Source organism: Melozone crissalis, unplaced genomic scaffold, assembly GCF_028551555.1.
Source record: "Melozone crissalis strain CALT ecotype California unplaced genomic scaffold, PUWL_Pcris_2 ptg000088l_1, whole genome shotgun sequence".
Classification (NCBI taxonomy): domain Eukaryota; kingdom Metazoa; phylum Chordata; class Aves; order Passeriformes; family Passerellidae; genus Melozone; species Melozone crissalis.
The window spans coordinates 4,067,872-4,080,313 of record NW_026535865.1 but is presented as its reverse complement, the minus strand read 5'-3'; the positions used below and the strand labels follow the sequence as shown (position 1 = coordinate 4,080,313).

The 12,442-nt window shown below is 53.0% G+C and overlaps 1 protein-coding gene and 1 non-coding gene across 3 annotated transcripts; one reads left to right on the top strand and one right to left on the bottom strand.

Moving 5' to 3' along the window:
• Positions 1–7: 7 nt before the first annotated feature.
• On the bottom strand, positions 8–114 carry LOC128947102 (U6 spliceosomal RNA). The gene has a single exon (XR_008484024.1). It is a non-coding gene; the product is annotated as a U6 spliceosomal RNA (small nuclear RNA).
• Positions 115–455: 341 nt separating this feature from the next.
• On the top strand, positions 456–12,412 carry TMEM259 (transmembrane protein 259). Of its 2 annotated transcripts, none has more exons than XM_054291143.1 (11): positions 456–1,043; positions 3,085–3,351; positions 4,017–4,128; positions 6,912–7,022; positions 7,815–7,937; positions 8,252–8,352; positions 9,206–9,263; positions 9,556–9,639; positions 10,032–10,164; positions 10,483–10,582; positions 11,199–12,412. In XM_054291143.1, exons 1-11 carry the CDS (start codon positions 819–821, stop codon positions 11,994–11,996), a joined length of 2,112 nt encoding a protein of 703 aa, XP_054147118.1. In that variant the 5' UTR covers positions 456–818; the 3' UTR covers positions 11,997–12,412. The 2 variants fall into 2 exon arrangements, with proteins under 2 accessions (XP_054147118.1, XP_054147117.1); XM_054291142.1 differs by having other exon boundaries at positions 4,017–4,182.
• The last annotated feature ends 30 nt before the right edge of the window (positions 12,413–12,442 follow it).

Genomic DNA, 12,442 nt, shown 5'->3' with positions numbered 1-12,442 from the left:
CCCGGGAAAAAATATGGAACGCTTCACGAATTTGCGTGTCATCCTTGCGCAGGGGCCATGCTAATCTTCTCTGTATCGTTCCAATTTTAGTATATGTGCTGCCGAAGCGAGCACGAATTGCGGTGCACACACAGCAGTATTTAAACCCTCCACAATCAGCAATTTTTACCTCAGGGCGAGTTGACCTGTAATGCGCCCTCTGCGCTTTCATTCATATGATCACTCTCCCAAGCAATGCATCCTAGTTTTTTTTATTCTAAATCTTCCGCTCTGGTGAAAATTTTTGCCTTTTTTGAGGTCAAACGGCCGCTCGGAGGTGCCGCCCGCGCGCGATGCATTGTGGGATACCTCCTCATTTGCATGGAGGCGGGGCCTGACCGGAGCGTGTCCTCCGCCGTCCCGTCGTGCCCTGGGCGCGCGTGCGCGCGCACGCGCACAAGCCGCCGTGGCCGGGGGAGGAAAATGGCGGCGGAGCGCTGAGGGACGGGACGGGACCGCGCCGGGACAGCTGAGCCGCTCGCCGCTCCCGGGCCCCGCTGCGCCTCCCCGCCCTGCCGAGAGATCCCCATGGCCGCGGGGACATCCCGGCAGCCACGTCCCTGATGTGTCTGCCCTGTCCGCGTAGCTACCGGACACCACTGAGCACCCAGGCCTGACCCATCGGGCCTGACCCGCCGCCGCCCCGAGGCGTCTGCGCCGGGCAGGGGCCGGGGAGGGGGACGGAGGCAGCGCCGGTGCCGCGCCCGCCCGGCCCCAGCCCGGCCCGCGGAGGTGCAGCAGCGTTTTCGGGCCCAGCCCTCAGCGGCCCCGCCGTCAGGATGTCCGAGAACCAGCCGAACGCCAACAACCACCACCCGGCCAACAACGCCGGGGCCGCCGGCGGCAACAACCGCGGCGTCCGCAACCCCAACCTCAACCAGAACCCCCTGATCAACGTGCGGGACCGCCTCTTCCACGCGCTGTTCTTCAAGATGGCAGTGACCTACGCGCGCCTCTTCCCTCCCTCCTTCCGCCGCGTCTTCGAGTTCTTCGTTCTTCTCAAGGTGAGGGGCGGCTCCTGCCAGCCCACGGCCGGGCTGAGGGCGGGAGTTTCATTAAAAACACCAAAAGTCGAGCCGGCTGTGTTTGGCCCACGAACACTGAGCTGTCCCCGGAGCTCCCGTGGGCTCCTTCTGTGAGGGAGACCTCGGTCTCCGTGGTGGTCCCGGTGTTCCTTGCACTCTGGAGCTCTTCCAGATCTGTAAATCAAAAAGAAATTGCTGAGCCAGCTTGCTGGGCAGCCAGGCTGGTTTCATTTTCTGTTTCCTAGCAATGGCACTTTTTGGATACATTTCCCACCACATGCCCTACTGGATTGTTGGAGTTTTGCTGGAGTCTTGTCTTCCTGCTCCACGGCTTTCAGGGTGGGAAATTAGAGAAAGGAGAAGGGGAGAGCAGCTTGCCAGGCCACAGCAGCACACTCCTTTAGGCTTCAGCAAGAAAACATTGAGCACAGCTTGTCTCATGCTGTACAGATGGGTTTTCTACCCTTTCAGGAGATGTTTGGGTTTTTCACATCCCTGTTATCTCTCCCATTTGTCCATCTGTATCCCGGCAAACCGGCTGGGACAGGGATGGTGCTAACGGTGCAGTGGTCAGGCACAGTGGCTGGGAGCAGTTTGTTGTGCTTCTGCCTCTGATCCCAGCTCCTCCCAGAGGAGGAAAAACTTCCTCAGGGCTCTGTGGAGGGCAGCCTGCAGGGTCAGGGGGCAGCAGGAACCCACATTCCCATCCTGAGCCCTGGAATTACCCCAGGCCCTTCTGTGGCTCCTGCAACCAGGGAGGTGGCTGTGCTTTGCCTTCCCTCACATGTCCCTGTGCAGCTCCTCTGCAGAGTGATGTTTACCAGGCTGTTTGTTCATCACAAATAGGTCAGGACAGCGGGGCTGATGAGGACAGAGCCGAGCAGGGTGGTTGGGAAGGGCTCTGAGCTCAGCAGTGCCACTCGCTGTGCCAGCTGTGCTCACAGCTCTGAACTTTGGACGTCTCTGCTCACTCCAGGGAACAATATTTTTTATTCCACCCTGCTTTGCGCTGTGGTTTATGGCTGTTCCTGGCATGGAGGCAGGACAGGGAGCTGTGGTGCTCTGTGCATGGCCTTGGAGGCCAGCTCAGCCTCCTGTTCTTTGGGACAGGAGATTTGGGTTTGGGTCATGCTGCCCAGGGGTGGCTTGGTTTGCTTGGAGTTTTCTTTATCCTGCCTTTACAAAGCTGGGCAGGCTTCTCTAGGTTTCAGCAGGAAACTCTTTGTGCTGAGGAGGGAAGGGTTGGAAGGCAGGGATATGTTTTCATTTCCTTCAGTGTGCCTCATCCCACCCTGGTGCTGTGTGTGGTGGGTTTTGGGGACACTGTTTGTGACCATGTTCACAGGGGTCTTGGGATGAGGGAAGAGATGAGGATCTGACTCTTTGTTTCAGAAGGCTTGATTTATTATTTTATGATATATATTACATTAAAACTAAAAGAATAGAAGAAAAGCTTTCATCAGAAGGCTTAGCTAAGAACAGAATCAGCAAGAATGAGAACAAAGGCTCTGTCTCAGACTCGCTCTGTCCGAGCCAGCTGTGCTGTGATTGGCCATTAATTACAAACAAGCACATGAGACTAATTACAGATCTACCTGTTGCATTCCACAGCAACAGATAATCACTGTTTACATTTTGTTCCTGAAGCTTCTCAGCTTCTCAAGAAGAAAAATCTTAAAGAAAAGATTTTTCATAAAAAGATGTCTGCGACAACAACTGTTGGGTGCAGGACCTGAGCTTTCAGAAGGCTGTCACTGTCAGCTCTCATGAGCAGGAACAGTTGATTCCTGATGCCTTTGGTGCTTTCAGAAGGCTGTCACTGTCAGCTCTCATGAGCAGGAGAAATTGGTTCCTGATACCTTTGGTGTGTTCCCTGCTGGAATGCCAAGGTCTGGCTGCTGCTTTGTTGATTCAGAGAAGCGTCAAAGCTCTCATCCACTCACCCAGGTTATTCTGGTGTTTCACAGGCAGAGAAGAGCTGATGATAACTAGAGGATCTGTCTTGTCTCCTGCCCTTTAGGCTCTCTTTGTGCTCTTCATCCTGGCCTACATCCACATCGCCTTCTCCCGCTCTCCCATCAACTGCCTGGAGCACGTGCGGGACAAGTGGCCCCGCGACGGCATCCTGAGGGTGGAGATCCAGCGCAACTCCAGCCGGGCCCCCATCTTCCTGCAGTTCTGCGGCGTGGAGAAGTTCCCAGGAATGGTGGTGGAGTCCACCACTGAGGAAGAGGAGGAGGAAGAGGAAGAAATGTCTGTGGATATGTTTGAAAACAGCTCCATCAAGGTAAGGGTGTGGTGGAGAGGGGAGTCTGGGTGATGGGCTGGGGAGAAGTCTTGGTTGGAAATGAAGTCTGTGTGTGATCTCTTGTTCTCCTGGGAACAAAACCTGTTCCTGAGTCCCCACATTGGGCTCTGATGGTTTAACACAGAAGGGAAACCAGAGAAAATGTCGTTTTTGGAGGGGATAGGCCTTTGTGTGCATAGACAGTATTACAGCAACCTGTGGTGGTCGCTGGGGATGAGAGAAGGACGAGAATCTTGTTTCTTGATCAGAAGGCTGGATTTATTGATATATGATATATAATACATTATAACTATACTAAATAGAAATAAGAGAGAAGTTGCAGAGCTGCTAAGATAAGAATAGCCAGAAAGAATCTATAACAAAGTTGTGTCCAGGGACTCTGTCCCCAGCTTGCTCCTGTGATTGGCCTTTAATTATAAACATGGGAACATGAACCAATCACAGGTGCATCCTATTGCATTCCACAGCAGCTGATAACAATTGTTTGCATTCTCTTTCTGGGGGCCCTTGCTTCCCAGAAAACTTAGAAGTCTGAAAGAAAGGATTTCTGTGAAAAAATGTCTGCGACAAGACAGAGCATGGCAGGTGAGAGGTACAATAAAGAGGGTGCTGATGAGGCTTTCCCTGCTCTGGTTTTCCAACAGTTTGAGCTGGATATCGAGCCCAAGGTGTTCCTCAAGCCATCCCGGGTGAGCAGCACTGAGCTGCCCCACAACGACAGCCAGGAGTTCTCGTTTAGTGACGCAGCCACTAAAGGTATGCAGCCTCTGCGGGAGACTGTGTCCGAGTTTGAGATGCTAGCCCGAGCAGGTAATCACACCTTCACTGCTACCTGTGCTCCTCCTTCCTCCCATCATCATCCTCCTCCCCACACGTCCCCTCCTGGCTCCTTGGGGCACCTGCACAGTGACCTTAAATGTTTACTTGGGGATGATTCTGTCAGTACTAACAGCAGACCCACAGCAAGCTGTGCTCTGAGGCTGGGTTAGAAAATTCGCCAGGCCAAGAGGTTTCAGATCAACCACAGGTGAACCAAGCTCTTGGCCTGGCAGGTTCCTGTGCTATCTCAGACAAGCCTGAACCTCCTGTTCTGATCCATTCACTGTGCCCTGCAATCCACAGGGATCTCCTGACAGTGACATGAGCAGGGTTTGGGCTGTGTTCTGGGTGCTGAGCCAACACCAGCACTTGGAGCAGCCAATTTGCTACAATTAATTAATCCCAAAAGCCACCCAGCGGGTTTTGGTGGATTGCAATACAGCACTGCTGTTCCACTCGGATGTTCCCTGGCCTTATCCCACCCTTTTCCTGCCTGACCTAAGCTGCTCAGCACTTGTAAATTCCACAGGCAGATTTAGTAGCTTTGTATTATTTAAAATGGAATTCCAGTGTGGAAAAACTTCTGTTTCTAGTGGTTAAGGTAGGAAATCTACTAAGGAATATTTATCTTAAAATAGAGATGTGGATTTGGATTCTTTGGGGTTTTTTTCCACAAAATTTGCCAGAAGTTGGCCTCTTTGACCACAATGTTATCCCTGTGAATGCTGGAATTCTTTGCTCTGCAGACACACTGGGGTTGTGGCTGTGGAGGAGGATGAGACTGGACACTGTCTTCTTCCTTGGCCTTGCAGTGGATTTGCTTGATGCTCATCCAGAGCTCATTAGTCCTGAATTAAAGGTCATTAAGACCAGAGAGCAGTAAATGTTTTTGGTGCAGGACCTTTATTGCTGGTGCCTGGGTTCTGAGAGGAGTCACGTTGTGCTGGGCTGGGGCACTGGTGGGAAGTCCCTTGTTTTGCTGAATGCCTGGTTGGAAACCATCCAGAAAAGGAGAGGAAGAGAACAGGATGTTTCCCAGATTAGTTACAAAATTCACATCTTTAATTCAGTCCCAAATACCTGATTTTAATTTTTTTATTCCAAGCTTTCGGTTTTCTCGGTGCACCAAATTTTATTTTTAGTCAGAATATTTTACCATGAAAAAAATATTTTATTATACAAAGGAAGTAATTGTTTGTTGATATTTAAACCCTTGATTTCCTTTTGAGCTTAAAACTGTTTATAATAGAAACAAAAGACAAACCAAACAGCCCAGCTTGTGTTTGCTGCCCAGTAAGGGGATCAGGAGATCTCTGTCAGTGCTGGGTCAGGTGTGTGTCTGTTCAGTTCCCTTTAACTGTCACTGTGGGTGGTGCTGGGATCTGCCTGACAGCTGCCTCCCCCTCCTGGAGATCCACCCTGGCAGGCTGAAAGAGCAGGGATTAAATTGCTTGGCTCTGGCTTAGCAGGAGGTTTTGTCCTTTCAGAGATGATGTAGCAAAAAAGCATCTCTTTGGAAGCTTTCTTGTAATAAAAACAAAAACCAAAGCAGAGAAACTTCAGGCCCCACCAGTTTTTGGGAAAGCTGTAATTGCTGCTGCCTTCATTTCTGACATGTAATTGCAGCAGTGACCTCAGTCCCCTGGGAAGTGCTGGGCTCTTGCCTCTGGAGCATTTACTTGGTGTTCAGCAGGTGTAAAGTGGATTTTCCTGCTGCTTCCCAAACAGCATGGAAAGCAGAAATTGAGCAAAGCAAGAACCAGTGGCTCTGGGCTTGCCAGGCCAAGATGTGGGCAAGTTCTGGAACTGCTGCCCTGAAGCTTTCCCAGAAGTCCCACATTAAGGACTAATGTCAAGGGCTGTAATCCCAAAGAGTTTGTATTGATTTGTGTTTAATTGGTTGAGGGAAGCCTGGAGCCCACATTTACAACCAGTTCCCTTTTCAAGAACATGATGGGAGGGAGGGAGGGAGGGAACCCAGAGGGGCTGATTTTCATGCTGGCTGTTTGCAGGTGTGGGTGTTGAGTCTGCCTGTGTCCCTGTGTCTCTCTCCCAGTGTGGCCACAGGGGGAGTACATTGTGGAATATTCTCTGCAATACCAATTCCCTTTTCAAGAACATGATGGGAGGGAGGAAGGGAACCCAGAGGGGCTGTTTTTTGTGCTGGCTGTTTGCAGATGGTGTTCTGTCTCCCAGTGTGGCCACAGGAGTACATTGTGGAATACTCTCAGGAATATGGCTTCCTGCACCTTGCAACCAACCAGTTCCCTTTTCAAGAACATGATGGGAAGGAGGGAGGGAACCCAGAGGGGCTGTTTCTTCATGGCTGTTTGCAGATGTGGGTGTTGAGTCTCCTGTATCTCTCCCAGTGTGGCCACAGGAAGAGCACATTGTGGAATATTCTCTGGAATACGGCTTCCTGCACCTTGCAACCCCAATTCCCTTTTCAAGAACATGGTGGGAGGGCGGGAGGGGTTTTTTTTTTCGTGCTGGCTGTTTGCAGATGTGGGTATTGAGTCTGTCTCCCTGTGTCTCTCTGCCAGTGTGGCCACAGGAGGAGTACATTGTGGAATACTCTCTGGAATACAGCTTCCTGCACCTTGCAACCCCAATTCCCTTTTCAAGAACATGATGGGAGGGAACCCAGACGGGCTGTTTCTTCATGCTGGCTGTTTGCAGATGATGTTGAGTCTCCCTGTGTCCCTGTGTCTCTCTCCCAGTGTGGCCACAGGAGGAGTACATTGTGGAATACTCTCTGGAATACGGATTCCTGCGCCTGTCCCAGAGCACCCGGCAGCGCCTCAGCATCCCCGTCATGGTGGTGACCCTGGGTGAGTGGGAGGCATCTTCAGGGCTGGGTACCTGCAGTGCAGAGACTTCCACACCCTCTCAGGGAACTCTTCCTGAAGCTGATGGTGCTCACTTCCCACGCAGGAGAGCTGCATTGTGCAGCCTGTCTGCCTTTAGTAGGTCACAGCTTTTCAGAGGAGCTTTCTCTGAAATGGTGGAGCTTGGTTCAGTGAGCCCTGATGTCATGCCCAGCGTGGAGCAGGGAAGAGCTCTCTCCTTGGCAGAAGACACTGTAGCTCTGGGCAGCAGAATTAGAGCCTGGTGGCCGGAGAAACTCTGCAGAAGCTGGGGAAGTTGCTCACAGATCTGTCACTCTGTGTGTGCTGCTGTGCCCCTGTGAGCCACCAGCAGGTCATTTCCCCAACCAGTGTTCTCCTCTCCTGGCATTTGCCCTGTTAAAACCTGTCCAAGTCAGGATCACATCCTCATCCTGAACCTCTGTATCTGTTAGTGCAGCAGAGAGGAGCTCATCACTGCCTCCCACTCAAGCTGAAGCAGAGCTGGATGGGGGTTAAGCAGCTTTCCTGTGCAGTAATGAACAGTCAGGATGAACCCCAGAGATAGGCCAGGCCTAGAGGGCAAATTCCCTTTGTGTCTGTGCCAGCACAGAGTGGCTGGATCTGTCAGGGGGGTGAGATTTTCCCTCCCAAGTTTGGTTTTACTGCCCCAGGTCCACATACAGACACAGCTCTGGTGGCACAAGTATCCCTCACCTTGTCCCTTTGTGGCTCCAGGTGTTTCACAGTGTGAAAGGGTTTTTGTTTTCTCTCTAGACCCTACGAGGGATCAGTGCTTTGGGGACAGGTTCAGCCGCCTGCTGCTGGACGAGTTCCTGGGCTATGATGATATCCTGATGTCCAGTGTCAAAGCTTTAGCTGAAAACGAGGAAAACAAAGGTAAGGCTTGGAGGAGTCTCAGCAGAGGCTGCTTGGAGCAGTGGGTGTTTGTTCTGTGGATGCCTGACTATCATCTTCTGACTATTGATTAATCTGTAATGCAGGGAGCAGCTCCCTGTGTTATTGTCAAGGACAAAACGAGAGAGACAGGAGGGGAGAGGTGTCTGGAAACGTGATTTCCTCCAACCTCACTGCCCTGCATGACAATGAGTGCTGCCCTGAGGATTTGCTCCAAATCCTGTTTCTTTAGCAGGAGCTTGGTTCTTAGTCTGTGGTTTAATCACACTGAGCTTGTGTTTGTGCTTTTTCTCCAGGTTTCCTTCGCAACGTGGTGTCTGGGGAGCATTATCGCTTTGTCAGCATGTGGATGGCCAGGACATCCTACCTGGCAGCCTTCGTCATCATGGTCATCTTCGTAAGTCCCTGGGAGCTGGGCAGTGCCTGGCCTCAGCCTGGTGCTGGGCACTGAGTGATTAAAAGCAGATAAGAGCTCTGCTGTATCACCAAAGTGTAGTTGGTGGAGGATGAGGCCCTGCTCTGGGGCATGTTTTTGTTTGTTTGCGGGTTTTTTTTAAAGTTCCTGAAGTCCACCAGTGGAAGGAACAGTAGAGCTGACCTAAAATGCAGTGTTGTTTTTGTTGTCAAAAGGGAGCTGCTGTTAATTTCTAAGTGTCCTTAAAACACTCCAGCTGTCAGTACAGGGGTGCAGACATTTATCTTCAGACTTTTAAGAACAGCCCAGACTGATTTGCCAGGAGGGATCAAGATAAACCAAATGATGATGTGTGAGACAAGATGTTTTCAGATACACATCAGACAAGATCCCAAGCCATAAATACCTGGTGTTTGTTGTCTTGGGTGGCTGTGGGTGACTCTCTTTGTGTGTGGCTGTCCCACCCATGGGGCAGGTCTGTGCACAGTCCCACTGTGGGCACTGAGGAGGAACTGAGTGCAGGGAGGAGCGGGATGGAGCACGGGAAAATCCCCGCTCCCAGCTCTGCGGGTTGGGGTGGCCCCAGCGCAAACATTCCGGCTTGGTCCCTTTACAAACAAATCCCTTACTGTCTGTTCCCCTGCAGCAGCACAGAGATTAATTGCTGTTTGTGAAGCCCTAATTACTCTTTGGGAAATGGCTCTGCACAGCTCCAGCTAATGAACGTGGGATGTGCAAGCCCAGGCTCGCCTGGGTCTGTGCCGCACTGCGATTCCGAGCGACTCCCTGCGCCCGTGGGGCTCTAATCTGCCTCCCTTCCTCTCTCCTCTTCCAGACTCTCTCTGTCTCCATGCTGCTGCGCTACTCACACCATCAGATCTTTGTCTTCATTGGTAAGGACTGGCTGAGGGGTTTGGGTTGTGCTGGGCACTGTGCCTGCTGCAGCACGGGGTGTTGTAGAGTCATAGCAGGTTTGGGTTGGAAGGACCTTGAGGATCATTAGATCCAGTTTAGAAGGGTCCTACCTGTAGGTGCACAGGGAGTACATCCTTCTGCTCCTCATCACTTGCCAGAGCTTATTCTCTGTCCTGAGAAGCGTTGGCTGGGGAGAGAGGATGTGGCTGCACTGTGGGGTGGAGGGTTCTGTGGCCCTCTCCATGCCTCAGCCTGTTTTTCCTCTTGCAGTTGACCTGTTGCAGATGCTGGAGATGAACATGACCATTGCATTCCCTGCTGCTCCACTCCTCACTGTCATCCTGGCTCTGGTCGGTAAGGACTTGCTTCACTGCTTGTGTCTGCAGCACGTCCCTCTGGGATCTGTGGGAAGTCTAATTCCCTGTTCCCAGCTGGCCACAGCAGGTGGTTACTGTGGCTGCTCATCACAAGGCAGAAGGCTCTGGAATTTGATGGCACAGTGAGCTCCATTGTCCTTCTGGGTCCCCTGGAAAAGCAGCAGTTTGTTGGGAAATCCCAGAATCCAAAGCTTTGTCTGTCCCTGGAGCTCGTTGCAGACTTGCACTGTGTGGCCACTTTGCATTTGTACAGTTTTAATTTAAAAAGCAGCAAAGCCTCCCAAAATCTGCACTGCAGGAAGCAGCTGATCCGTGGGACATGGCAGGCAGAGCATTCTTGGCTGTAGCTGATGTCCCCTCTGTCCCCAGGTATGGAGGCCATAATGTCTGAGTTCTTCAATGACACCACAACTGCTTTCTACATCATCCTCATCGTGTGGCTGGCGGACCAGTACGATGCCATCTGCTGCCACACCAACACCAGCAAGAGGCACTGGCTCAGGTGAGGGCTGCCTGTGGCCACATTCCCTCTGCCTGTCCTCCCCCAGCTGCTCTGATCCTTCCCAGCACCCCAGGCACAACTAAGGGTATTATTTGTGTGGCTGCTTGAGAGCTGCCCCACACGTCACAGGATCCAAAGTGAAATTTTTCCAGTTTGTATTTGGGTCTTGCAATCACCTTGGTCTTCCCCAGCCTCTCGTACTCTTAATTATCTGTTAATGAGTTTGTGTCACCCCCTTTGAGGTGCCCCAGCTCCGGCTGGTTTTGGGAGTAGAAGGGAACTCTCATTTTTCCTGATTTTTCTTGCTTTCTTGTCCAGATTCTTCTACTTGTACCACTTTGCCTTCTACGCCTACCACTACCGCTTCAACGGGCAGTACAGCAGCCTGGCTCTTGTCACCTCCTGGCTCTTCATCCAGGTGAGTCCCTGCAGGGCTGCTGCACCTTTGTCAAACTTCCTCTCAAGCTGGGTTGGAGGGAGGGATCCTTGTTTCTGTAAGAGATGGAATTAAGCCTGGTTTGGAAATGGAGCAGCAGAATGAGGCTGTGGATGTTTGGACTGCTGCCATGGGTCTGACAATAAGCTGATGCCACGGGGCTGTTGGGAAGGATTTCTGTCCTTCTGGAATAAATCCTGGGGAGGGTCTGCCTTGCAGAGGAGCTGTTCAGCTCTGTGCAGTGAGGAATGCTGGTGGGATCAGCTCCAAGCTTATGACTGATATCCTGGATCAAGCATACCTGTTGGGTGAATTTAGTTGTTGACCTGCTGCAGGGTGGGGACAGGGAATAGAGGATGGGCCAGAGAAATGCTGTCACCCTTCTTTTCCCAGCCTTTGAAAGCAAAGAGGGATTGAAAGCAAAGAGACAGACTCTGTGCCTGTCTTCGGAGAGAAATTATAAATCAGCTTGCAGTAGTCATAGTGGAAGGGATAAATATTTTCAGACTTGCTGGTGTCAGAGCAGTAGGATTCTTCAGGAGAAGTTTGGTTTGCTTGAGATGTGGTGGCCTGTGACACCTTTACTTTCCTCCGCCAGCACTCGATGATTTACTTCTTCCACCACTACGAGCTGCCAGCCATCCTGCAGCAGATCCGCATCCAGGAGATGCTGCTGCAGAACCAGCAGGTCGGGCAGGGCACCCAGACCACGCTGCAGGACAACCTCAACAACAACACCACGGCTGCCCCGGTGGAGGCCGGGCCCCGCCGGGCCCCGCTGGCCCCCGGTTCCCTGGGCGAGGGCGGCGCTCCGGCCGCCCTGAGCCCCGGCGAGGCCTCCAGCGTCATCGCCGCCGCCGCCTCCGTGGGCAGCGACCTCAACTGGGTGGCAGAGACGGCTGCCATCGTCACGGAGGCCTCGTTCCTGTCTGACCTGAGCAGCAGCCTGCTGGAGCCCGCCGTGGTGCACGAGGCCGTGGCCAACGGGACCCCTCCGGAGGCGGCCGCGGGCTCGGGCTTGGTCGCTCGCATCAGGGTCAGCAGCGAGCACCCCGAGACGGCCGTGGGCTCCATCACCATCGAGGTCACCTCAACGTCCGTGGTGGCTGCAGCAGATGCTTCCCTCGCTGCTGGGGCTGCCCCACTGCAGGAGGGGGTGGTCTCCAGTCCCTCCCTTCCCAAGCAGACTGAGGCTCTGGAGGGCTCAAACAGCCGAGCAAAACCCGGTGGTAAAAACTGCACGGGCAGCGGTGGCGGCGTGGCAGAGCCACTGCCAGCCTCGGGGGGGGACAGTGACCAGGACAGAGGTTTGGAGGACCGGGGGGAGAGCAGCCCCTGCCCAGCACCAGCAGAGAGAACGCCCAGCTCAGAGCCAAGCTCCAGGAACCTGTCCTGAGCCCCGTTGCTGTCACTCTGGACTGCCAGGAAGACATTTGGATTTTGTTTGTTACTATTTCTCACTTCACCATCATCCTTAACCCATGGATCCCTCTGAGCAGAGCCGAAGCAGCTGGGACAGAGCAGGGCTGCTGTGACCTCCCTCCCCTAGGAAAGGCACTGGGGGGCTGTGGGAAGGATGGGGGGTTTTGGTCCTCTGGCTCCTCTGAGGCCACAGGTGAGCCAGCTACCTGTTCCCACCCTGCCCAGCTTGTGCCCTGGCTTTTCCTTGTCCCCCAGTCCCTGGCTTTGCCCCTGCAGCTGTGTTTGCAGTCCAGGTGCTGATCCCAGGTGGGAGCTGGCCTGGGACAGGCCACAGGCATGGCAGCTTTGTGGTTATAGAGTAGGAGTGGATAGAACAGTGTCCAGCCCCTGTGGGAGAGGAGGAGGGGAGGTGGAGCTCTT

Bases quoted from the DNA above. Each gene is read 5' to 3' on its own strand.
- TMEM259 (XM_054291142.1), top strand. From the start codon at position 819: ATGTCCGAGAACCAGCCGAACGCCAACAACCACCACCCGGCCAACAAC. The intron at 9,264-9,555 runs GTAAGGACTGGC...TTCCTCTTGCAG, and splicing joins TCAGATCTTTGTCTTCATTG to TTGACCTGTTGCAGATGCTG. The intron at 10,165-10,482 runs GTGAGGGCTGCC...TTTCTTGTCCAG, and splicing joins AGCAAGAGGCACTGGCTCAG to ATTCTTCTACTTGTACCACT.